Genomic DNA, 24,017 nt, shown 5'->3' with positions numbered 1-24,017 from the left:
TTTGAAGGAAAACTTATGTAGACTTGATAAAAGAACCTGGTTTTTAATTTAGGAAAAAGATGGTAAGAATGATGCTGAAAAAAAACATATAGTATCCTAAACAGCAGCCCCTGAGTAAAAGGTTGGAGCAGACCCTACATTTACATGGTGGGACAATGGACTCAGTCAATACCTGTGTTATCTATAATCTCCCTCTGCCCAAGACAGGTAAAGAAAGAATTTTTTTTTTTTTTAATTTTTAAAGATTTTATTTATTTGTCATAGAGAGAGAGAGAGAGTGAGCACAGGCAGACAGAATAGCAGGCAGAGGCAGAGGGAGAAGCAGGCTCCCTGCCGAGCAAGGAGCTGATGTGGGACTCGATCCCAGGATGCTGGGATCATGACCTGAGCCGAAGGCAGCTGCTTAACCAACTGAGCCACCCAGGCGTCCCTAAAGAAAGATTTAATAAAGAAATTTCTAGAGGGTGGTTGGGTTATGGACATTGGAGAGGGAATGTGATATGGTGAGTACTATGAAGTGTGTAAGCCTGACGATTTACAGACCTGTACCCCTTGGGCAAATAATACATTATATGGTAATAAAAATAATAATAATTAAAAAAAAGAAATTTCAGTTCTTTCCTAGTGAGGCTTACATGTGATCCAATCACAGATGACAGGATCTTTTCTGGATTACTGGTTCTTTAGATAAGCTTTTAAGTTACTACCAATGGTTAGTGAAGAGCCACAAATCTTTTTAGAAAGTTTCACTCACATATCACACATTTGATTCAATTACAGCTTATCATAAAGAATGCTACAAGTCTGAAAGTAATTCTCTTAGAGTAACATATGTTTTCCTTCCCTTTTCCAATTAAGACAAAAAGTTTATTTATATATAGCACTGTATAATGATCAAAAATTACTTTAGCTCCCCAAACCTAGAGACCGAGTATAAGCTTTAGATTACAAATACAAGGTTAAAACCACCGTGTATTTATAACATTTCATTCTTAGTTATGCTTGGTTATAACATTTTGCTTTTACATCAATAATGTTTCCCCTAATTAGAAACACTAAAACTCCTAAATAACAAGAATAATGAACCTCTTAAATCTGACTAAATCTTAAAATTTAGGTTTTCAAATGGAAATTAAAGGAAAAAATATAAAGGAAAAAATAATTATGTGATCTATTTTTGGGTAGAACTTACTTGCTAATTATATAACCATTTGAACAGTAATACAAATAATACAAAACCAGATATATTTGGTTAGTCTAAGAAATCACCATGTATTTAATATATAACATATAACATAAAATATCTTATATCTAACATATACGACATAATTATATAACATAATGTGACTTAACAAAGGATAAAATAAGTAGGATAATTTAGTCCTAAAGTCATACAAATGATTTCCATTTGATTTGTTAATTTTTAGATAAAACTGATGTGATTTACTGTTTTGATATAAATCAATAAATAATGCTACTGACTAAATCATGATTTAATATTGGGAGCCACATTAAACTCTTCCAATGATTTCCCATTCAACTGATACCACTACTATTTACACTATTGAATCCTCTCTTCTGCTGAAACAGTTACATTATTTTTTTCCTAACTAATAAAATACCATCTGAGTTTTATTATATGTGCTGTCAAAGCAAGCACCCAACTGAGATTTAAAATTATTCTAATATTTCTATTCTTGGGTAATGAGTGAAAGTCATATATTGAAATGTCATTTTTAACCAGGGTAAACCTCATCCTTCCTGCTATGACATACTATATGGCATAATCAGTTGCGGACTCTGTTGCTGGGCTATCTGAATTTGAATCTGAATTTTAACCTTGACACTAAAGCCTTAAATAATCCTTCTGAGTGTTTCAGTCTCCTGGGGTGGAGAGGATGATGACAACTCTCTAAGTCAATGAGTTAATACACATTTAGAATGGTGATGAGAATAGAGCAAGTGCTACACAAAAATTAGTACTCACTTTTATTCATAATGACCATGACAGGAAAACGTTTGGTAGACTGTAACAAACTTGTTCCAGTAAATGGAAGAAAAATTCATGGTCAAGAAAGGAATCCACATTATGGGTACTTCCTGATAATCATACTGCCCCCATGGGTCCCATCAGTCCCATGTGGCATTCCTCCTCCTCCAGGAGTGCCACCATTCTGGTGGAGATCAAACTACCTAACTGATGTCTGTCTGTTTTCCCCATCTAAGAGCCAATATCCTATGAAAACTACAATTCCTGCAAAGCACTCAAGAATGTCATTAATGACAGAGAGCCACAGCTTTGAAGCACCTGACAGGTACCAAACATTTGACACTAAAGGAGCCAGGGCTGCTACCCTGATAATTCCCAGGGTGTACCCCGACCAGAATCTATGTGGCTTCATTAGATGTAGGCAGCGCAGGTGGGAAGGTAGAAAGGCGAGGAGAGAAGGAGACTGGTATGAGTAACCAAGCATTTAGAAAGAATGTCGGTCTTCTTATTGGAATAAACGAGGTCCTGGAGGCCCCTGTTATACCAAGTATTAACCCTTTATTTTTGGCTTACAGGAAAGTTAAGGGAAATTTTTAGAGAGATGCTGTAATGGCTAGGGAGCACCCAGACATATCAAGACAAAGCTTTATTCACCAGCCAACACAGAAATATTTCAACCCATTTTTACAATCAGTAGAGTTGTGTTGATATACAACACCTAAATATCAGCCCTAGTTTGGAAGATCAAAGGAGCGAGGAAGACAAGGTCCAACTAACTTTGTACTGAACTCTAGCTAATTTAAACCTGCTTTACACCAGTTAGAGAACTACATGGTTGTAAACTGTTGGTCACAAGCAGAATTCAGCAAATTTTAGGTATGCATAACCAGAAACTCACAGCACAACTATAAGAAGTTGAGGGTTCAGATGTTCCCTGTAGCCAATAAATTAGTAACATAATTTTGTGTAATAACTACATAATTATATTCACATACCAAATCGTAGAAGGAAGAAATTCCTCAAGTCACTTTATTATTTCTTGAATGTCAAAGAATCCAAATCTGTCTTTACAATGTTACTCACCTGCCACTCTCTCATCTGTTTCCCTGTTACCATCATCTGAGTATCTTGCAAAGTCTAAAGAATCAAGAGTACTGATGCTTCCAGCTCGATCTGTAATAATGAGAAAAATAAGAAAAACTTACTTTTAATTGTCAAGATAAAACACTGGAAATAATTTACCTATGATTATTTTCAGCTTATAAAACTATGATTCTAAATTCTACTAAAACAATAAACTAAGATAGAAATGCTCAAATTAACTAAGCTACTTTAAAACAACTCAAGTTTCTCTGCCTAAATCTCTGGCTAATTCCTGGATCACAGACCTAACTATAATAGTGAACACTATAAAACTTTCAGTAGGAAATGTGGAGGGAAATCTTTGTGGCCTTGTCTTCGGCAATGATTTCCTCAGATATAATACAACAGCATAAGCAATGTGATAGGCAGAAAAATTCTAATTCTAATTCTAATCCCTTATTATCTGTGACTATGTTATCTTACATAGATGGAATTAAGATTGCTAATCAGCTGATCTTTTTTTTTTTTAAAGATTTTATTTATTTATTTGACAGACAGAGATCACAAGTAGGCAGAGAGGCAGGCAGAGAGAGAGGAAGGGAAACAGGCTCCCTGCTGAGCAGAGAGCCCGATGCGGGACTCGATCCCAGGACCCTGAGATCATGACCTGAGCCGAAGGCAGCAGCTTAACCCACTGAGCCACCCAGGCGCCCTAATCAGCTGATCTTAAAATAAAGAAATTATCTTGGATTATTCAGGTTGGGCCAAGGTAATAGCAAAGGTCTTTAAAAGGAAAAGGGCCATAAGCCAAGGAATATAGGCAGCCTCTAGAAGCTATTTTAAAGATTTTATTTATTTATTTGACAGAGATCACAAGTAGGCAGAGAGGCAGGCAGAGAGCCCCTGATGCAGGGCTAGATCCCAGGACCCTGGGATCATGACCTGAGCTGAAGGTGGAGGCTTTAACCCATTGAACCACCCAAGCACCCCTAGAAGCTATTTTAAAGGCTTCCCCTAGAACATCCTGAAAAAACACAGGCCTGCCAACACTTTAACTTCAGCCCATTTAGGCTATCACAAAACCCATTTTGGATTTCTGAACTACAGAACTGTGAGATAATAAATAATAAAAATAGTAAGTCTGTGTTGTTCTAAAATACCACATTTGTTTTCTTTTTTTTTTTTAGCAGCCATAGGAAACTAATACAAGTGATAAACAAATGAACTGATAAACTGGATTTCATCAAAATGAAAAACATTTCTGCTTTAATGGATAAAGAAGAAGTGATATATATCTATATATGTCATATAGATATATGTATATCATATGTAATCATATAAATATATATATACGTACATATGACGGAATATTATTCAACAATAAAGAATGAAAATTTGCCATTTGCAACAACATGGATAGATCTAGAGACTATAATGTTAAATGAAATGTCAGTCAGAGAAAGACAAATACCATATGATTTCACTCATATGTGAAACAAATGAACAAAGGAAAAAAAAAAAGAGGGAGACAAACCAAAAAACTCTTTCATTACAGACACCAGACAGTTACCAGAGGGGAGGTAGGTGGTGGGATAAATGAAGTAGATGAAAGGGATTAAGTGTATACTTATCTTGTTGAGCAGTGAGTAATATATGGAAGTAATGAATCACTATATTGTACACCTGACACTAACAGAACACTTCATGTTAACTATACTGGAATTAAAAAAAAAAAAAACAACACCATTTAGAAAGTGAAAACAACCCATAAAATGTGAGGAAATACTTGCAAATTAAGCACGGGAGACAGGACTTAAATTTACAAATATAAAGCACTCTTCTAACTTAATAAAAAAAGAGCACAACTTCAAAATGGGCAGAAGATTTAAACAGCCATTTTTCCCAAGACGATACATAAATGGCTAATGAGTACAATGATGGATACTCAACATCATTAGTCATAGGGGAAACGAAAACCAAACCACAATAAGTTACCACTTTAAACCCACTAGATGGCTATAATCAAAAAGACAGATATAACAACTGTTTCAGAGGATGTGGAAAAAGCAGAACCTATATATTTTCCTGGCTGGAATGTAAAATGGCTCAAGTCCTTAAGAAAAGTTTGGCAGTTTCTCACAAGTTAAACATAGAATTCCAATATAGTATATACCCTTGGTATATACCCAAGAGACTGGAAACCTATATTCATACAAAAACTTGTTCATGGATGTTCATTCACAACATTATTCACAATGGCAATAAAACACAAAGGAATCAAATGTCCATCAACTAATGAATGAAAAAATAAAATGTGGTATAACCACAGAATGGAGTATTAGTCACACATGCAACCACATATAGAAATCCTGAAAACATCCTAAGTGAAAGAAGTCAGACCCATAAGGTCATATATTGTATGATTTCACTCATATAAAAATTCTAGAATAGGCAAACCCATAAAACACAAAATAGATTAGTGGTTTGCCAGGTGCTGTTGACAAAGAGTGAGCAAATGACTACTAATGGGTACAGGATTTCTTTCAGGGTGATGAAAATGTCCTGGAATACAGAATGATAATGATTGCACAATTTTGTAAATATACACTAAAACTACTTAACTATATACTTTAAAATGGTGAATTTGGGGTATTATACCTATTTTTATGAATTACATCTACTTTCAAGTGTTGGCCAAGATGCACAGAAATTGGAACCTTTGTATATTGCTGGTGGGAATGTAAAATGGTACAGCTACTTTGGAAAACAATTGGAAATTCTTTAGAAGGCTAAACATTTGAGTTATCATATGACCCAAGCAATTCCTCTTCCATCCAAAACAAATGAAAACATATGTTCACACAAAATCTTGTACATGATCATTTATAGCAGCATTATACACAATGGCAAAAGAGAAGAAACAACAAAATGCCTGTTAATGGATGAACGGAGAAATAAAACGTAGTATATACGTCCATACAATTGAATATTATTTCCCAATATAAAGGACTGAAATACTGATACATGTTAAAACATGATGAAGCTTGAATATATGCTAAGTTAAAGAAGTCAGTCACAAAAGAGCCACATATTATATGTAAGAAATGTACAAAATAGGCAAATCTATGGCAACAGTAGATTAAATAATTTCCTATGGCTGGAGGGTGAGGGCGAATAGAATGTGTGATAATGGATGAGAAATTTCTTTTTGGGTCAATGGAGATGATCTAAAATTAGATTAGGTGATAGTTGCACAATTTGATAAATATACTAAAAACAGTTGAACAATACACTCTAAATGGGTGAATTTTAAGATACTTAAATTCTAAGTAAAATTAATACTTTAAAAAAGGTGCAACAGCTTTGCAGTGCAATGAGAAAAAATGTAATTCAAATTCTGTATTCAACAAAAATATCCTTCCAAAATGAAGGCAAGATAAACTTAAGCAGTTCCCTAAATAATTTTCACAGAGGTCCTTATGCCTTAAGATGTTCCTAAGAAGAATTTTAAGAAAAGAAAGAAAAAAAACACAGTTGTGTGGGTGTGTGATAGCTCAGGTTTTATAGTGCCCATCAATATAACAAAGATCCATAGAAGTCCTGAGTTAAAGCAAAATAAGGTAACTTTTCCCAAAATCATTTGTCCACCACATTCCTTTTTTGAGTAATATCTATTTATTATCACAAGGAAATAATGTTACTCAGAACACATTGTGAAAAATGTTAAACTGCTTTCCCTATTTTTTGTAATTAAAATTTTTCATTTGTTAAGGGAAATAATGCATTAGAACAGGAGCTGGCCAGCTAAAGCCCGAGTCCAATGTGGCCTGAGTCCTGTTTTTATATGATCCCCAAGCCAAGGGTGGCGTTCATGTTTTTAAAGGGTTTTTATCACTTCATCATTTACTAAACATTTATGGAGCACCTAATCTGTACCAGGTACTGTTGTAGATTTGGGGTACACAGCAGTGAAAAAACTGATAAAGAAACAGTATGCCAAAAGATACCCTGCAGAAAAGCAAAACAGTAGAGAAGGGAAAACTAGTCTATAGAAAAACATCTCAACTATATTAAATTTAAACATGCAGAACTGGTTACAGTTGAACACTCAGCTTTCCAAGGAAGGTGGTTCCTCAGTAAAAACTGACTAAGCTTTCTACTCTTTCTGAGATAGTACACAACTGCCTAGCATTCTTACTCAGAAGACATTGTAGAATTTTGCAAGTGTTGGTGTCATTATTATAAAAAATATTGCTGTTTTACTATATAGGAAACAAAAGAAATAGAAACTCAAGTATTCAACTTAGGGCAAGACTTACTGAACTGCACTTAATACTTGAAAAATACTTCATATCCCATTACAATTTGTCAGCCACCCTCTTAAGTGCAGGGCATTCAGTGTCAGCAAGACTGGTAAGGTCCCTGTTCTTAGAAAACATTCTACAGTGGGGAAGAGAACAGTACGTAAGTTAAAAAAAGAAAATTAATTAATTCAGATGATCAAAATGGCATAAAGAAAATAAAACGAGACAAAGCCAGGGGTGCCTGGGTGGCTCAGTCACTTAAGCATCTGCCTTTAGCTCAGGTCATGATCTCAGGGTCCTGGGATTGAGAGCCCCCGTCAGGCTCCCTGCTCTGCGTGGGGTCTGATTCTCCCTCTGTCCTTCCCCCTGCTTGTGCTTTCTCTGTCTCTCTCTCTCTCAAATAAATAAATAAATCTTAAAAAAAAAAAAAAAAAAAAGGACAAGGCCTGAGTAGTAGGTAGGTTGGGGTACAGTACTGTGTACTCAGACAAAGCCCTTTTCTAAAGAGATGAGAATGGGTGAGAGTTTCAGGCAGACCCTGGGCAGTAACAACAGAGGCTAGTGTAAATAATCGGAAAACCACTGTGAACAGTTTGAATTCTATTTCAAGTACAAAGGGAAACAACAAAGCACCCAATTTTTAATCACTTAACCAATTTTTAATCAAAATCATTTTGGCCTATACATGCTTATATATGCTATAAGGAAAGTGGTCGGTGGAGAAACCAATTAAGTTAGATAGTATTATGCTAAGTGAAATACATCAGTCTGAGAAAGACAAATACCCTATGATTTCACTCAGATGTGGAATTTAAAAAACAAAACAAAGGAGCAAAAGCAGAAAAAAAAAAAAAGTGAGGGAGAGACAAAGCCAAGTACAGACTTCCGGCTCTAGAGAACAAACTGACGGTTACTAGATGGGAGGTAGGAGAGGGGGTTAAACAGGGGATGGGGATTAAAGAGGGTACTGGTCCTGAGGAGCACCAGGAGTTGTCTGGAAGTGATGAATCACTCTACTGTACACCTGAAACTAATATTACACTGTATGTTAACTGGAATGTAAGTAAAAACTTAAATTATAAAAGAGGTCACGTGGGTAAGAGACAGTAAGATTTAAACTAGAATAGCGGCAGTCGAAGTGTGAGTGGAAGTCAGATTCAGGTCATGCTTTTAATGTAGAACTACATGTCCAGTTAATACAGTGGATGTGGGTTTAGTAAAAGAGAGAAAACAAAATTATTCCTGAAGACTTCATTTACTGAATTTGTAATGATACAAAAGGTGAATAGAGTTTCACAGGTTCTGTGTTTTAAGTGCACTGTGGTGATAGGGAGAATCCTTAGCTTACACCAGATTTTTAAGGGTCCCTAAACAGAAAGCTCAATGTTAATATTCTCACTTGGGCAAAGAAATCAAAGCGGATACTTATTATGGATGACCTAACTAGCTAATGCAAAAAAAAAAAAAAAAGACAAATTAGAGGCTAGGTCAAGGGTTTTTGTTATTAAAATATTACTTTATAAAGTACTTAACTATATATTGATCTAAGGAAATAGATGATCTCTGTTCAGAAAGCAGAATCAAGACAAATGAATGCAAATTACAGAAACACAGATTTGGACCTCATGTAGGGCTCCCTGTCTTCCTTTTTTTTTTTGGTAAGTTTATTTATTTATTTAAGTCATCTCTATACCTAACATGGGACTCGAACTCATGACCCTGAGATTAAGAGTCGCATGCTCTTTCAACTGAGCCAGCTAGGTGCCCCCCACCATCTTTAAAACAATTAGTACATGTCAATAACTGAAATGACTGACTTCAAATAAAACCATGTCATTATCAATCTACCTTATCTTTAAATTCCTGTTAAGGTAAACTAAGTGAAATTCTATATATAATGCTTTTCTTAGAACACTTGAGTTTTGGGGCATCTGGGCGGCTCAGTGGGTTGAGCATCTGCCTTTGTTCGGCTCAATTCACGATCCCAGGGTCCTGAAATTGAGCCCTGCTCCCTGAAATTGCAGGGAGCCTGCTTCTCCCTCTCCTCCTGCTTGTGTTCTCTCTCTCAATTAAAAAAAAAAAAAAGAACATTGTGTTTCTATTCAGGGAAGCATTTAATTTTCTTGCGATTTAATTGTATCTGATAAATAATAATTTGCTATTACGTTTTAAGACAGCATAAGCAAAAATGGCAAAAAACAAATTAATACAGTATGCCTCATTATAGCATAATCTCTTTTAAGCACAAGCCAAGAAATATCAAAAACAATAGGAACCACCAAAGTATCAAAGTTCATATTAAAGGGGCTGGCTCAGTTGGTAGATTATGCAAACTTTTGATCTCGGGTTCTTGAGTTTGACCCCACACTGGGCGGAGAGATTACTTAAAAAAGAAAGTTCACATTAAAAATAGGCTGAACTCAGGAACATTACTCAGCAATTTTTAAAAAACCAACACTATGATATATACAACATGAATGAATCTCAATGCTGAATTAAAGAAGCCTTACACAAAAGTACATACTGTATAAGTTCACTTAAGTGGTGTTTTAGACCACACAATAGTATTTTATAGCAGGAAAAAAATCACAATACTGGTTCCTGGAGTGCAGGGCTAACAGGGAAAGAGCATGATGGAACTTTTGGGAGAGATATGTATTAATAGGAGTTTGGGTTATCACAGGTGCATTCTTTTGTCGAAACTCATCAAATGGGACACTTAAAACTTACATATCTTATTGTCTTTAAATTTTACCTGAAAAAAAAAAAAAGATTCTAAATATTGAGCTCTTAGTAATGACATGCATACTAAAGATTTTAAAAGGTATCTGCAGCTTAGTTTGAAATGCATAAAGATAGGATGGATTTTTAGATGAATAGAGGATTGGACAAATATCTAGATATGAGCCAAAGCAAGTAGAGTAGAAGGTGAACTGTGTAATCTCGTGGTGGGTATATGGTATTAAAATTCTCTCAACTTTTCTTTAAGTTTGAAATTTTCAAAATGTGGGAAAAAATAAAACTTGTTAAGTTAAACATTGATAGGATCCACTGACTCCTAGATTTTAATAATTAAAGCTGTAATACTGGAAGTAACTACTATTTTCGTCTTAAATGACACACACAAAAATGTTTAAATGTTTTCCCTCTACTGTTTGAAATTGAGGCTTATGTGGTGAGAATTTGCCAGATCATTAAGGTTATTGATACATATTGCTTAAAAGGCTTCCCAAAATAAGTACATATAACAATCTAAGTTCCAGTTTATAACAGTCTAAGTTCCAGCAGTTTATAATGCCAATACTTAGTATTATTTTTAATCTCACCAATTTTAACACACTGTCAAACTGTATCTTGCTTACTTATGCATCTCTGATTGCTGGTGAACTTGAACACTCTTTGAAAAATAAGTGTGTGAATTTTAAATTCATATTCTTTGACCTTATAGCTAACATCTAGATTTTCCTGATATATTAGTTTATCTGGCCATTACTGCCCTAACCAGAAACTCAACTTGCAAGAACTACATCCTCTATTCTTAGTCGCATGTCTTAGCTCCTCATTCTGATGTCTCCAACGTGTGTATTAAAACATGTACAACCAACAGGATCAACTTTTATCAACCAATATTCTGATATTGTGACATCAGTCCTCACTGTCTTACTTCTGATTTCATGAATATTAAGGATGATGTTGATTGTTGATTTCAGATAAATATTTTTTATTATGTTAAGTATTCATCTACTGTTAGTTTTCCAGTTTTTTTCTTTCTCCTCCTATTCATGTTTAATTATACATATAGGTCTAGATTAGGGCTGTTTAACCATCATACATTATTCCTCCATTATACTGTTATTATTTCTCTGAAAGTTTCAAAGTTATCTAACAATGGGAGAGTCCTTGGGGAAAACAAACACCTAGTTTAATTTTCAATTTGGTATTACTATGGCCATTGAAAAATATTTTGGTCCAAGCCAACAGCTTCATATTTTCCAAATAAGAACAGATGACACCTTTCTAAATAATAACTATGATGTCACAAAAGTAAAAATTTCCTAATTCATTAAAATTTATTCTACCATGTCAAAAAAAGAAAAAAACTACTAATAAAGACAGTAAATTCAATTCTGACTGAACTAAACTATAATAGATTTTGTAAATACAATGTACTTTGGATTTTCAGACTAGTAACAGGTAATTAATCCTATAGTCCTAAGAGAAATATGCTTCTGTAGATCCAGCCACAATTCTTTACAGGTTAAGTACCTTTCTAAGTACTCTAAAAGAGAGAGCTTGAAAACTACTCCTTTTATTTAGAAAGAAGGTACCATATTCTAATATAAAGTATACCACAAAGCATTTCTTCAAATTCTAGGATTGTGTAACTTCTTCTTTTTTTTTTTTAAAGATTTTATTTTATTTATTTGTCATAGAGAGAGAAGCGAGAGCAAGCACAGGCAGACAGAGTGGCAGGCAGAGGCAGAGGGAGAAGCAGGCTCCCTGCCAAGCAAGGAGCCCGATGTGGGACTCGATCCCAGGACGCTGGGATCGTGACCTGAGCCAAAGGCAGCCGCTTAACCAACTGAGCCACCCAGGCGTCCCGGATTGTGTAACTTCTTAATAATTCATTTTATAACTTAAGAAACTGAATGGCCCGTAAGTTTCATCAGAGCAGGCAAACTGGTAAAACCTGTATGTAGGTTTTAACTTAGGTCCGAGAACTAAATCATTATACACAGTGTGACTTTAAAGCATGCATATTAATTTTATAAATCACATACAAAAGTCTCACTTATATTTATATTAAATATTTTAGCACTGATGCAGGATGTACTTTTACAATAGTTCAAAAAATTAGTTTCAGATCCTTGAAAAAGTATTTTTTTAAAAGATTTTATTTATTCATTTGACAGAGAGAGAGATCACAAGTAGGCAGAGAAGCAGGCACAGAGAGAGGTGGGGGAAGCAGGCCCCCTGCTGAGGAAAGAGCCCAGTATGGGGCTTGATCCCAAGACCCTGAAATCATGACCTGAGCTGAAGGCAGAGGCTTTAACCCACTGAGCCACCCAGGCACCCTGAAAAAGTATTTTTTATGGAAATTATATAGTACTTTAAAATCTAAATGTAATTGAACAGCTGCTGATTGGTAAAGAGTACTGGTTAATTCAATTAAACATTTACTGATCAACTACTATGTACCAGGTTACTGACAGGAAGGTATAAGGTATTAAAGGATAATTTTAAAGGATGTGATACAAAAGTCCATGTAGGTGTGTTGTGTATGCTTATTATTTTTGTAAACACACAGAATAAGTTATTAATAGTAATTGACTCAGATGAGTAGAATTAAAATTTTCATTACATACTCTTCTTTGCATTTTGGCATTCTACCCTCAAAGACATGTAATACTTTTTATAATATGAGCATTTAATAAGTAAAAAGTAATGAAAGCACCCAATTCCTAATGAAAGGATAGGGAGTAAAGTATTACCAAACAATTAGCTTTTTATTTCAATTCTTTCAGTAAAGGTGATTTACTGAACCATGCCTAAATAAATCTATGTCATAATATATAACAAAGAAATGTATATTATAGAAATTCAATAAAATAAAGATAATATATTTCCCTTAAAAGTAATTATCTTTAAACCTGAGACCATGTAAAAACATTTTAATATACTATCTGCTTAAATTAATTATGGACCTTAGAGATTTGTCAAAGGTAAGACTTAAAATTTCTGATGCTCAATTCTCCTCCAGTGCTGGGGTTCACTTCACTGACTCCCATGTTGAAAATATTTGAGAGCAAGAAGGAATCACAGAGATAGTCCAATCCCCTCATTTTTACAGGTAAGAATACAGAGTTATGTATTCATTCAGTATTTACTAACCCTTAGTGGGAAATATAAAATCCGGTAAGATTTGGTCCTTGCCTTAAATAAGCTTATAAACCACTGGAATTAAGTCATGTACACAGATAACAACGATACAATTAGACCATTGTATGTTAAAGGTTTAAATAAACGAATCTGAGAGTAAGCCAGGAGTAGAAATCCAGTCTCTCAGCTTGCAGTCTGCTGTTCTCTCCTCTTTGTCAGAAGATTCCACAATGAACTAGACTTCCAAAAGACTGAAAATTAGGAAGAGATTTAAATGCTGAAATTTTATAACAAACAATTTACTTAAGCTAAAATTTCTACAGCATGGGATGATTTTACCATAAGAACTGTCAGGCAAAGAGAAGGATTATTAAAAACCATTATCAATAATTGTATTTTTAACATGTCTAGAATACTTACTCTGTGCCAGACACTTTCTATGGATAACTTTATTTAACCTCATAACAACCCCTGCAAGAGGAGAGGAGTCACTGGCATCTGCTTTTTTAAAGATTATTTGAGAGAGAGAGCATGAACACATACATGTGGGCACGGGGGCAGCACAGGGCAGCAGGGGGGTTGTGTGGTTGGGAATCCTCAGGCAGACTCCCTGCTGAGCACAGAGCCCAACCCAGGGCTTGATCCCAGGACCCTGAGATCATGACTGGAGCAGAAATCAAGAGTCCTACACTCAAATGACTGAGTCCCCCAGGTGTCCTGCCATCTGCTTTCTACAGGAGAAGAAACAGAGTATGTAGAGTGCTGCAATTAGAAAGTAGCAGAGTAGAAATGCAAAGTTGAGCTCTCTGATTTGGAGGCCTGAGCTCTAAACCATTAAGTTTCTTCAATAATACCTAAGAGTATGTAGGTTCAGATCTCCTAGATTCCAAGTAAGTTAGGCTTGATACTGTGAATGGCTTCAGAAAGAGCAGACTTGACTCAGCTTTGCTCAGACAGAGTTGAGGGAATAGGCTATAGAGGAAAAGGCTAATTTTCACAAGGAATATTCTAAACTCATATATTTACAGGAAATGACTACCTACCTACAGATCATTTCTTTAACACAGCTTCAACATTTACTCAAAGCTTTTTTGCAGGCACAATGTTAGGCACTGTGCATTAGGGGAAAAAAAGGTCATTAGAAAGACATGTAAATTCACAAGTCTCTATATAATTAATTTCCATAAGTGGAACAGATTTTTAAAAATGCCACAAGTTAGAGGATTCAGAGCTCACTATGGGCTGGAGAAACTTCAGGGAGAGGAAGGAACATAAACTGGACCTTCCTTTAAGGATACATAAAATGTGGGGGGTGGGGAACAACAGGGAATAAGCATTCTCAGAGAAGGAAAAAGGTATGAAGTCACAAAAATATAAAGCATGTTTAAGGGACATTGAGTAAACAGTGTAAGTATACTAAAAGTTTTGTGTATGGACAACATGGCTGAAAAGGCAAGAAGAAACAACATTTTAGAAAGAACTTTATTATACATATCCATGATAAAATATTTTATAGTCACTTTTATCATACTATGCAAAAACTGGCAAGAAGTTAAAATTTCTAAACAGGTTTAAAAATTCTTTTTTTCTGTATGTAATATATGATTTTGCTAATAAGAGTTGGAAAAAGTTGCTTTAGACAGGAGGAAGCAATTTTAAAAGGTTTTAGCTGGAATGACATGAATAAATAGCTTTTAAAATCAAATAAGAACAAGAATGGAAGAAGAGATTAAAAGCACATGAACCAGTTAATAAGGTTAAAACTGAATGTCCAGATGTGAGCTAAATGCCTTAATTAAGGCAGCACACTAGCAAAGAACTGATAGAGGGTCAGAAATAACACAGAAAATATGATGACACTACTTTGAGTGAGCAATCTTATCTACCTACAACAGGACCAACTGGTTGCCAAAACAAATGAACATCATTTCTGATTGCTGGGAATTTTTGAAATACTGGGTGGGAAAATCCGGAAGAAAGCTACACCCATGATTGCCAACTGTGGGCTCCTCCTTGAGGCTTTAGTTAGTCATGCTCCATGACTACACCAGAAACTCAGATGTAACCATGCAGCAAAACTGCAAGGCGGAAAAAGAGAATACAAACAAATTCAGCCTTGTAAGATTATTTCATTCAGAAGAACAATTAGTGACTACATCTGGCTCTAATTTGAGGCTCAGCTGATCCTGGTCTATGGCCCAAATATCCTACAATCACATGTAAGACATGCATGTCCTGAGTCAGATTATGTTAAGTGCTGTGTAACAAGGACATCTTGAATTAAGTGAAGCTTTAGGCAGAGCATTCACCTCTGTCTTAGTGTGGTGCTACAGTTTGTCACTTTGACGGTTCTTTAAATTGTTAGTTTTAGCCTACCTGACCTGCCTTCTGCATTAAGGAGAATGGCGGATTATACGCTAACATGACCTAAGAATTCTTGATGAGCTTTTTTTTTTTTTTTAAGATTTTATTTATTTATCAGAGAGAGAGGGAGAGAGAGCGAGCACAGGCAGACAGAATGGCAGGCAGAGGCAGAGGGAGAAGCAGGCTTCCTGCCGAGCAAGGAGCCAGATGTGGACTTGATCCCAGGATGCTGGAATCATGACCTGAGCCAAAGGCAGCTGCTTAACCAAATGAGCCACCCAGGCGTCCCTTGATGAGCTATTTTAAAGGTGACATAAAACAGCAGCAGTGGTGGGGCACCTGGGTGGCTCAGTGGGTTAAGCCACTGCCTTCGGCTCAGGTCATGATCTCAGGGTCTTGGGATCGAGTCCCGCATCAGGCTCTCTGCTCAGCAGGGAGCCTGCTTCCCTTCCTCTCTCTCTGCCTGCCTCTCCATCTACTTGTGATTTCTGTCAAATAAATAAATAAAATCTTTAAAAAAAAAAAAAACAAACAAAAAACAGCAGCAGTGGTGTAACGGAAAGAATGCAGACTTTGAAGTTAGTGATCTGGGCTAGAATCTGAGTCCTGCCACTAAAGACATGATTTGTGGTAAAACAGAAAAGGGCATAAAAGAAAGGTAAGCCCATGTGCTTACCTCCCAATCAGCAATCCTCCTCAGTGGCATCAATCATTGTTTAGACTCTTCTGTATGTAACTTTTAAATTACACTAGGCATATGGAAATTTCTCCCTTTTTGTACATCAACGGAAACATACATACTGGCTGCATGCTAAATTATTCAATTTATAATATATCTTGGTGATCATTCCACATCAGCACATATAGACTATTCTGTTTTAATTAACTAATCCTTTACTGTTGCATATTTAGGTTGTTTTCCATTTTTTTTTTTAAGATTTATTCATTTATTTATTTAAAAGGGAGAGAAAGCATGCAAGTGAGCAGGGGAGGAGCAGAGGGAGAAGGAAACCAGCAGACTCCCTGCTGAGGAAGAAACCCAACATGGGGCTCGATCTCTGAGATCATAACTTGAGTCAAAATCAAGAGTGGAGGGGCACCTGGGTGGCCCAGTGGGTTAAAGCCTCTGCCTTCAGCGCAGGTCATGATCCCAGGGTCCTGGGATTGAGCCCTGCATCAGGCTCTCTGCTGGCATAGGGGTTCCTGGATGGCTCAGTAGGTTAAGTGTCAGGCTCTTGATTTTGGCTCACCTCATGATCTTAGGGTCATAAGACTGAGACCCCGTGGGGCTCCATGTTGGGTGTGGAGCCTGCTTGAGATTCTCTCTCTCCCTCTCCCTCTGCCCCATTCCTGCTGCTTGTATATACCCATCTGCTCTCAAATGAATAAATAAATAAAAGTTTTCTTCATTAATCCTTATATTTGTAAGATATATAATTTGCAAGCAAAAAATGATTTTTTACAGTTAATTTTTGCAAATTTAATTAATACATGATATTCAATATAAGGTAACCAAAAAGGTAGACAAATTCCAGACAAAAAAGAAGAAATAACTTACCATTAAAAAAAATAAAACTAAAGCAAATTCCCAAAAATCAAAGCGAGCACTGTGTTCAAAATATGGACAAACAGCAAAACACTATTTACTTAAATATTAATAAATATATTTCTAGTATAAATAATTTACAAACCATAATTTATCCTCAAATCTCATAGTACTTATAGATCAAAGCCAGTAAAAACAATAGGCTATTAACATATAAGACTTTTCTCAACTGATATTTGTGGTTTTTTTAATTATAGATTTATGTATTTCATAGAGAGAGAGAGAGCTGAGGCAGAGAGGGGCAGAGGGAGGAGAAACTTCAGCAGACTCCACGCTCAGCAGGGAGTCCCATGCAGTGCTCCGTCTCAGGACCCTGAGATCAGAACACTGGGATCACGACCTGAGCAGAAATCACGAGTCCCACGCTTATTTGACTGTGCCACCCAGGCACCCCTCAAATGATATTTGTAATTTAAACATAAAATTACATTTTTAGACCAAGACAAATGTTTTTCATCATAAGATCATGGGTGAGAGAGGCACAGTTAAAAGCCATAAAAAAAAAATTAACTAAATTAACCAAATTTCCTTTTTAACCTAAAAATACCAAACAAAATGAAAATTACACAAATTGACAAGTTTTTTTTCAATGAAGTTTTTTAAAAAGCAAATAAGCATATATTCTGAAGATCACTAACTTTCCTTCTGACAAATAGTATAATTTCAATTTTTGACAGAAATAAGGTCTGTTTTCCTTGATTAATAGTCTTATCTTGGTTCCTCTCAGCAAAAATACCACAATGGTTTGAAACATCACACTTCATTTTTCCAAGTACCCATATGGAATCACTTTATTTAGCACAGAGCCAGATAATGGGAAACCATTCCCAGATGTTTTAAATATGGCAAAATATAAAATAAATATTATCTTTTCTTTACACTCACTTCTTTTTCCTTTTCCTCACACAAGACAAAGTGTCTAAATAGGGCCAAATAATAAAGTGACTATTCAAAATTTCACTTTCTCCAGAAGGGCAATTTCATTACCACAATCAACAGTAATTCTTCTATATCTGAATGCTTACACTACTATCTGTGTGACAGACGACTATTACACAGTTCTGTCATGTGTTGGTCTTGTCTCTTCTCCAAGAACATAAGCTCAAGGACCTGCACTAAACATCACTTGGATTCCTACAATCCTGATTACATAATTTAATATATTGATCAACATAAAGTACTGAATACCAACTACATTCAAGTCACTATGCTAGCCAGTGACAATATCTGATTAAATTTTTATCAGAATTAATAATAATGTTGAAAGTACTAGACAGATATAGGCAAGAAAAATGGCAAGTTATGCAACAGATAAATTTGGGAATGTACAGGATCCAGAAAATAGTAGAAAGTCTCATTCAGCTAAAAGCAGTGAACCCCAAAATATCAGAGATATTTTATTGACGTTTTCTTTCTCAGAAGCCAAAGGAAGCACTAAACTCAAATTCAATCCAATAAGGGCAGAACCACTTTGTAAAGTGGAAGAGATGGGAATGCTGGAAGATGGTAAATCTTGACACGTTAGCATTGGTGATACTGAAAAAAGAACACTGGGAACAATGAGATGTGTAAACTTTGTGAGTTCTGAGAAAAGACAGGTAGGATCATGAAACAAAATTTTTAAAAGAAGGAAAATGACTCAGGAAGGCTGTAGGGTCACAAATGAAATTATCACATCCATTCATAAATGACTGCCTCCTAACAAGCTACCTTATATATAAAAACTTGAAGACATGGTAAATACAGATTAGAAGAAATCCATCACTGAAAGTTATTAAGTTAGTTCTTTTGCCCATTTGATCACCTACTGTCTGTACTATAAAAAAAAAAAAAAAAAGCTGGGCTCATCTATGAAATTACAGTCCAATTTTAATTAGTTCTCTAAGACTTCAAGAGGAACCAGCATTACTCGGAGAAAGCACAATCTGTTCAATGTTAATCAATGACATTGCCTCAATTTTTATCTTGCAATCTAACAGAAAAGCAAAATAATTACTAAATGGAAATTTATTCTGGCCCATTTGGCAAAAATACAGAGGAAAAAAGAAATATATATATATATAATGTGTGTGTAGAAAGATATAATTAGTTCACCAAATAGATCTAGTAGAAATCTCACAAAGATGCTACAATTTAACGAACACTGAAACTTCCTTAGATCATTTGCTAGAAGTAAATTTTTTAGTTAATACAAATCTATGGGGCACCTGGGTGGCTCAGTCTGTTGACCGACCAACTCTTGATTTTGGCTTATGTCTTGATCTCAAGCCCCACATTTGGGCTCCACGCTCAACTCCTGGAGTCTGCTTGAGAGTCTCTCTCTCCCTCTCCCTCTGCCTCTCCTCCCCCACCCTACTCACACTCCCATGTGCTCCCTCTAAATAAATAAATAAGTAAATAAAATCATAAAAAAAATTCTTCTACTGAAATTACCAAACTTATAAAGCTATAATTCTTTTACCATTTGAGTGTTTTATAAATATGGATTACTCTTCCACCCAAGGATAAAAGTTAAATACAGTATGAAGACTTCTTAAAGTATTTTAATAGCACAACCATACTATTTACCTAAGTCAACAGACTTTCAGTAAATAATTCAGTAAGCTTTTTTTCTTTTTTTTTTAAATGATTCAGTAAATCTTGCAAAATTAAATTGTTTTTAGACATCAGTGAAAGAAAGAAACTACTTTTGGTTATATATTATTTTTTTAAGTATTATGAAGTTTCAGATTAAACACATTATCAATCAAAATATATACAAAAAGAAATAAAAATAATTTAATATTTTAGATAATTGGTACTCTCAATCTTAACACTGTTTATAATGAACTATGACGCTCTTATTGAGTATTATAAAACCATAATCCAATTAGTAGCAATCAACATGCTACACTTGAATATAGGGGACATTTAAAAGGAGGCAGTAGCTCAATCCTAGAGAAACATCCTCTGAACTCCTAAAATATAATTTGTGCAATCAGGGGCTTAGTCAAAATCTTTAAGACATGGTACTAAGCACAGACTTACAGACTTATATTAATATTTATCTATTTTCTAACTGGATTAAGACACAGGCACCAATATTTTGAAATATACAATGCATTTGTATTTAAGCTGTACTAAAGTTTGTGCTATGTGTGCACATTTATAGAAAGAGTATTTAAAAAATATTTCTTCTTTTTATAACTTTAATTAAAATACAGTCTTGCTATCACAAAACTAAATTAAAAGTTAAAACCCTAAGACTTCTAGAAGAAAACTTCTGCAAACTGGGATTGGCAAATATTTTTATGTAGGACACAAAACATGAATCACTAAAGAAAAAAAACTGATTAACTGAACTTGAAAAAATGTAGAAAACAAACAAACAAAAATGTAGAAAACAACACAGCAAACCATACTGGGAAAAATATCTGCAAAACACTATAAAGTTTTTCAAAACTCATCAAACTTTATCTTGAAACAGGTGCATTTTATGTATGCAATCTTACATCAAAGTTGATGATAAAAATTATAGTGCCTACCAATATAAAGCTATATGAAAGTTTAGTCCAATGTTTACTTTTTAAAATATACGCATGAAAAAGATAGGTCAGGCATATATCATTGGCAAGATTACCGATAACTTATTTTTTTCTCTTTTGCTCATTTTTGTTCATTGAATATGCTACTTGAGTCTAAATTATATACTTCATCTTAGCCAAAAGGCCGAGAAGCGATAGAGTCTAAATTATAAATGTTAAGTATCTCTCTCTCTCTTTTTTTTTAAAATGTATTTATTTCAGAGAGAAAGAGAGAACACACACACACATATAGGGGAGAGAACAGAGTGAGAGAGAATCCCAAGCAGACTCCCCGCTGAGCAGGGAACCATATGCAGCGCAGACTTCACCACCAGCAATAACCACCCCAGCCTAAACCAAGAATCTGATCGATCCCCAGTCAATTGACCCACCTAGGTGCTCCATAACGATTTTTATATACAAAAGTTTTAATAAGAAATTTTCAGTATGAACAGTGATATCAAACTGTAATAAGGAGGCACAGAAATTATTTCAAATCGAATGAAATCATGAAGTAAGAAATAACCTATTTCATTTTATTAACATGGTAGAAAACCATAGCAGATGCAATTATGTTCAACAATACTCCAGGGGCTGCACAAAGTGTGAGGAATATGAGGATATCCCTCAAGAAGTGACCATTTAATGGAGAAAAATGATACTGTCAACAAATCAAAATACAAAATAATTAAAGACTATAGTTTACATATGAAAGCACAATGAAACAAGCAACTAAGGGAAAAAGAGAGAGAAAGATGCAACTAACTAATCATGGGGAGTGTGGGAAGCATTTACAAAGGTGACATTTAGGCCACCCAGCAATGAGAAAAATCTCTTCCTGAAATGATTATCCTACATACCTAGTAAGGAACTTACACCTACTGAGAAAATTCCGTATCAAAGAGGGAAATCTGCCTAGGATTTACCAGGACAGAAAATGTACTCTTTGCACTTGCATTACATCTAGATTTGGCAAGAGAAGTCTCTGACACCATTCAAAAGTACAAAGACAAAATAATCAATTAGAATACAATTTAAATAGTGTACATGTAACCTTTGTTAGTAAATTCCAGTTGGCCTCATCTGAGAGCATTAAAACTTCTCATAGCATTAGTAAGGGAAAATCCAAGATGCCTCCCAAAACTGAATCTGGGAATCCAGAATACATCCCTAATTAGTACGTTTTCAAGCCCAAAGAAACGCTTATAAATATATGATGGGTGAGGTAAGCAATTACTCTGTACTGCTAAGCATGATTATAACGCGGTAAAAAAGTAAATTCCCAACTTACGCGGAGGAAAAAAAAGACTGCGAGGTAGTGGGACCACAAGATAGACTACAGGCAGAACCTGTCCACCCTACTCCTTGTATTTTCTGTCATTTTGGAAACTTCTTGCAGTTAAGGCGTCGAAGTGGAATTAAAAAGACTATTTAAACACAACACATTTGGGGCAGCAGAAAACCCAGTTTTTGAGTGAGAAAGTCATTCCAAAGTAAAGGGACTCTGGGGGATCTGACTGTGCGTAAAGAACATTGCCTGTTCTTTTCCCCCTCTTGACTTTGAGTCAAGGAATCACTGCAAGCAATTTAAGGAACACTATTTCCTGGTAGAGGTGATTTAGGAGATGGCAGGAAAAAGAAAAATGATTAAAGCGATAAGCCAGGTTGCAACGGAGACTTGGGCAGTCCCTAACGCCAGCGAACTGGAAACTGGTATTTTTTTGATACCGAAGCCAACGGAGGAACCGGGAGCAAGTCGAAGTCCAGCCAAAGGTGGGCGGCGCACAGAGAACAATCGGTGCCAGATCCTTGTGCTTCCACCGCGAAGACTCCCACCCCCCTCCAACTCTCTCTAAAATGTTCCTAACACTCACTACCCGCCCAGAAACACCTCCTCCCGGACAATCCCGACCATCCTGCGGGAGTGACAGGCTGCGTTCACTTACTGAGCTGTCCCCCGCCAGACGTCGTACTCGGTTCCCGACCTCCTCCGCCTCCGACGCCGGCTGCTCCAGGGATCCCCGGCGCCCCCATCCCCGGCGGGGTCCCACTCTGCCTTTCGAAGTTGCCTGGATTGGAGAAGTAGTCGCGCAGCCGAGGCAGTTCGCGGCCGCTCTCTAACAGCTCGGTGTGCAGCTCCAGGGCGGTCAGCAAGTACTGATCGCGCAACAGCTGAGCCGCGATCGCATCAATTGACAGTCGGGCAGGGGTCTCCCCGCAGCCCCCCAATGCCACCGCAGCCGCCGACACCTCCCCAGGGAGCCCTGGCCGCGCACTGCTCCCTAAAGCCACGGGATCTTGGGGCGATAGCGAGTCCGCAGAGCCGGGATCTAGGCCGCTCCCGGAACCCAGCCGAAGTCCTGCCCGCCGCTCCTCGGTCGCCGCTACCTCGTCGTCGTCCTCGTCCGAATCGCTGAGGAATGGATTCACACCGCCGCCACCACTGCCACTACCTCCAGGCGCCATTGCCGCCATCTTATCCTGTCAGGACTGTGGGCGCCTCCCTAACTGGCTTTGACAGGCCGCAGCCTGGATTCCCCCTAAGCCTCAGCGGGCGCTGCGCACCTCCACAATCCTGGCCTGGCCACGTCCCACCTCCCCACCCGGAGACCAGAGTAGGCTCGGAGGCAGAAGGTCCGGATGCAGTAGCACCCGCTACCTCAGCCACTGCTGCACCAGCAGCGGGGCTCTGCAGGCGTCTTCCTGGTCTCAGTCTCGCGAGAAAGGGTGCGAGTCCTGCCCCTCTCCCCGCCTAAGCCCTGTCTCAGCCCCGCCCGTTCTCAACCCCAGAGAGCGAAGATTGAAAGCCCCGCTCCCCGCTCAAAGGCAAAACCCCGCCCCCACTTCTGTTTGATTGGCCGGAGGTGGAGCGAGAGGCTGGAATTACGGACGGCTGGCTCTAGAATTATCGCGAGAGCAGGCTCCCGGCAGGTAGGTTTCGGGGGGCGTTCCGTAGTTGAGAGGCAGTTATGACGGTAGCTTAGGAACGTTCTCTCCCCTTTCCTTTCAGGGGTCAAAGGGGAACTCTGCGGGAGAGCTGGATTCTGCCTTTGCGCCGAGGAGGCCTCCTTCTCGAGATAACGCCGGAAAAGCCCCAGGTAAAGCCCGGGGACCAGAGCGCAGAGGTGCGGTGGCACCAAAACTGGCCTCACGCCCGCGGGCGCGCTGCTTCCCGGGCGCTCTTCACTTGTTCCTGTTGTTTGCAGCCGGTGGGTGGTACTGTCTTC

The 24,017-nt window shown here is 37.0% G+C and overlaps 2 protein-coding genes across 10 annotated transcripts in view; one reads left to right on the top strand and one right to left on the bottom strand.

The window, feature by feature from the left end:
- RELCH (RAB11 binding and LisH domain, coiled-coil and HEAT repeat containing) overlaps positions 1-23,525 on the bottom strand; it is a 106,681-nt gene extending 83,156 nt beyond the window's left edge. For all 6 annotated transcript variants that reach the window (XM_059409775.1, XM_059409773.1, XM_059409774.1 and 3 more), the window contains exons 1-2: positions 22,737-23,525; positions 3,074-3,163 (exon numbers count right to left, since the gene is read on the bottom strand). In XM_059409775.1, coding sequence (XP_059265758.1) covers positions 3,074-3,163; positions 22,737-23,265 — 619 coding nt within the window. In that variant the 5' untranslated portion in view covers positions 23,266-23,525. The remainder of the gene's footprint in view (positions 1-3,073; positions 3,164-22,736) is intronic.
- Positions 23,526-23,697: 172 nt separating this feature from the next.
- PIGN (phosphatidylinositol glycan anchor biosynthesis class N) overlaps positions 23,698-24,017 on the top strand; it is a 103,054-nt gene continuing 102,734 nt past the window's right edge. For 3 of the 4 annotated variants that reach the window (XM_059409771.1, XM_059409767.1, XM_059409769.1), the window contains exon 1: positions 23,737-23,888. The gene's annotated coding sequence lies outside the window, so the exon portion shown is untranslated. The other variant, XM_059409770.1, reaches the window with a different exon arrangement.

This window comes from Mustela nigripes, chromosome 8, assembly GCF_022355385.1.
Source record: "Mustela nigripes isolate SB6536 chromosome 8, MUSNIG.SB6536, whole genome shotgun sequence".
Classification (NCBI taxonomy): Eukaryota; Metazoa; Chordata; class Mammalia; order Carnivora; family Mustelidae; genus Mustela; species Mustela nigripes.
The sequence above is the reverse complement of the archived record's forward strand: the minus strand, read 5'-3'. Positions and strand labels throughout refer to the sequence as shown.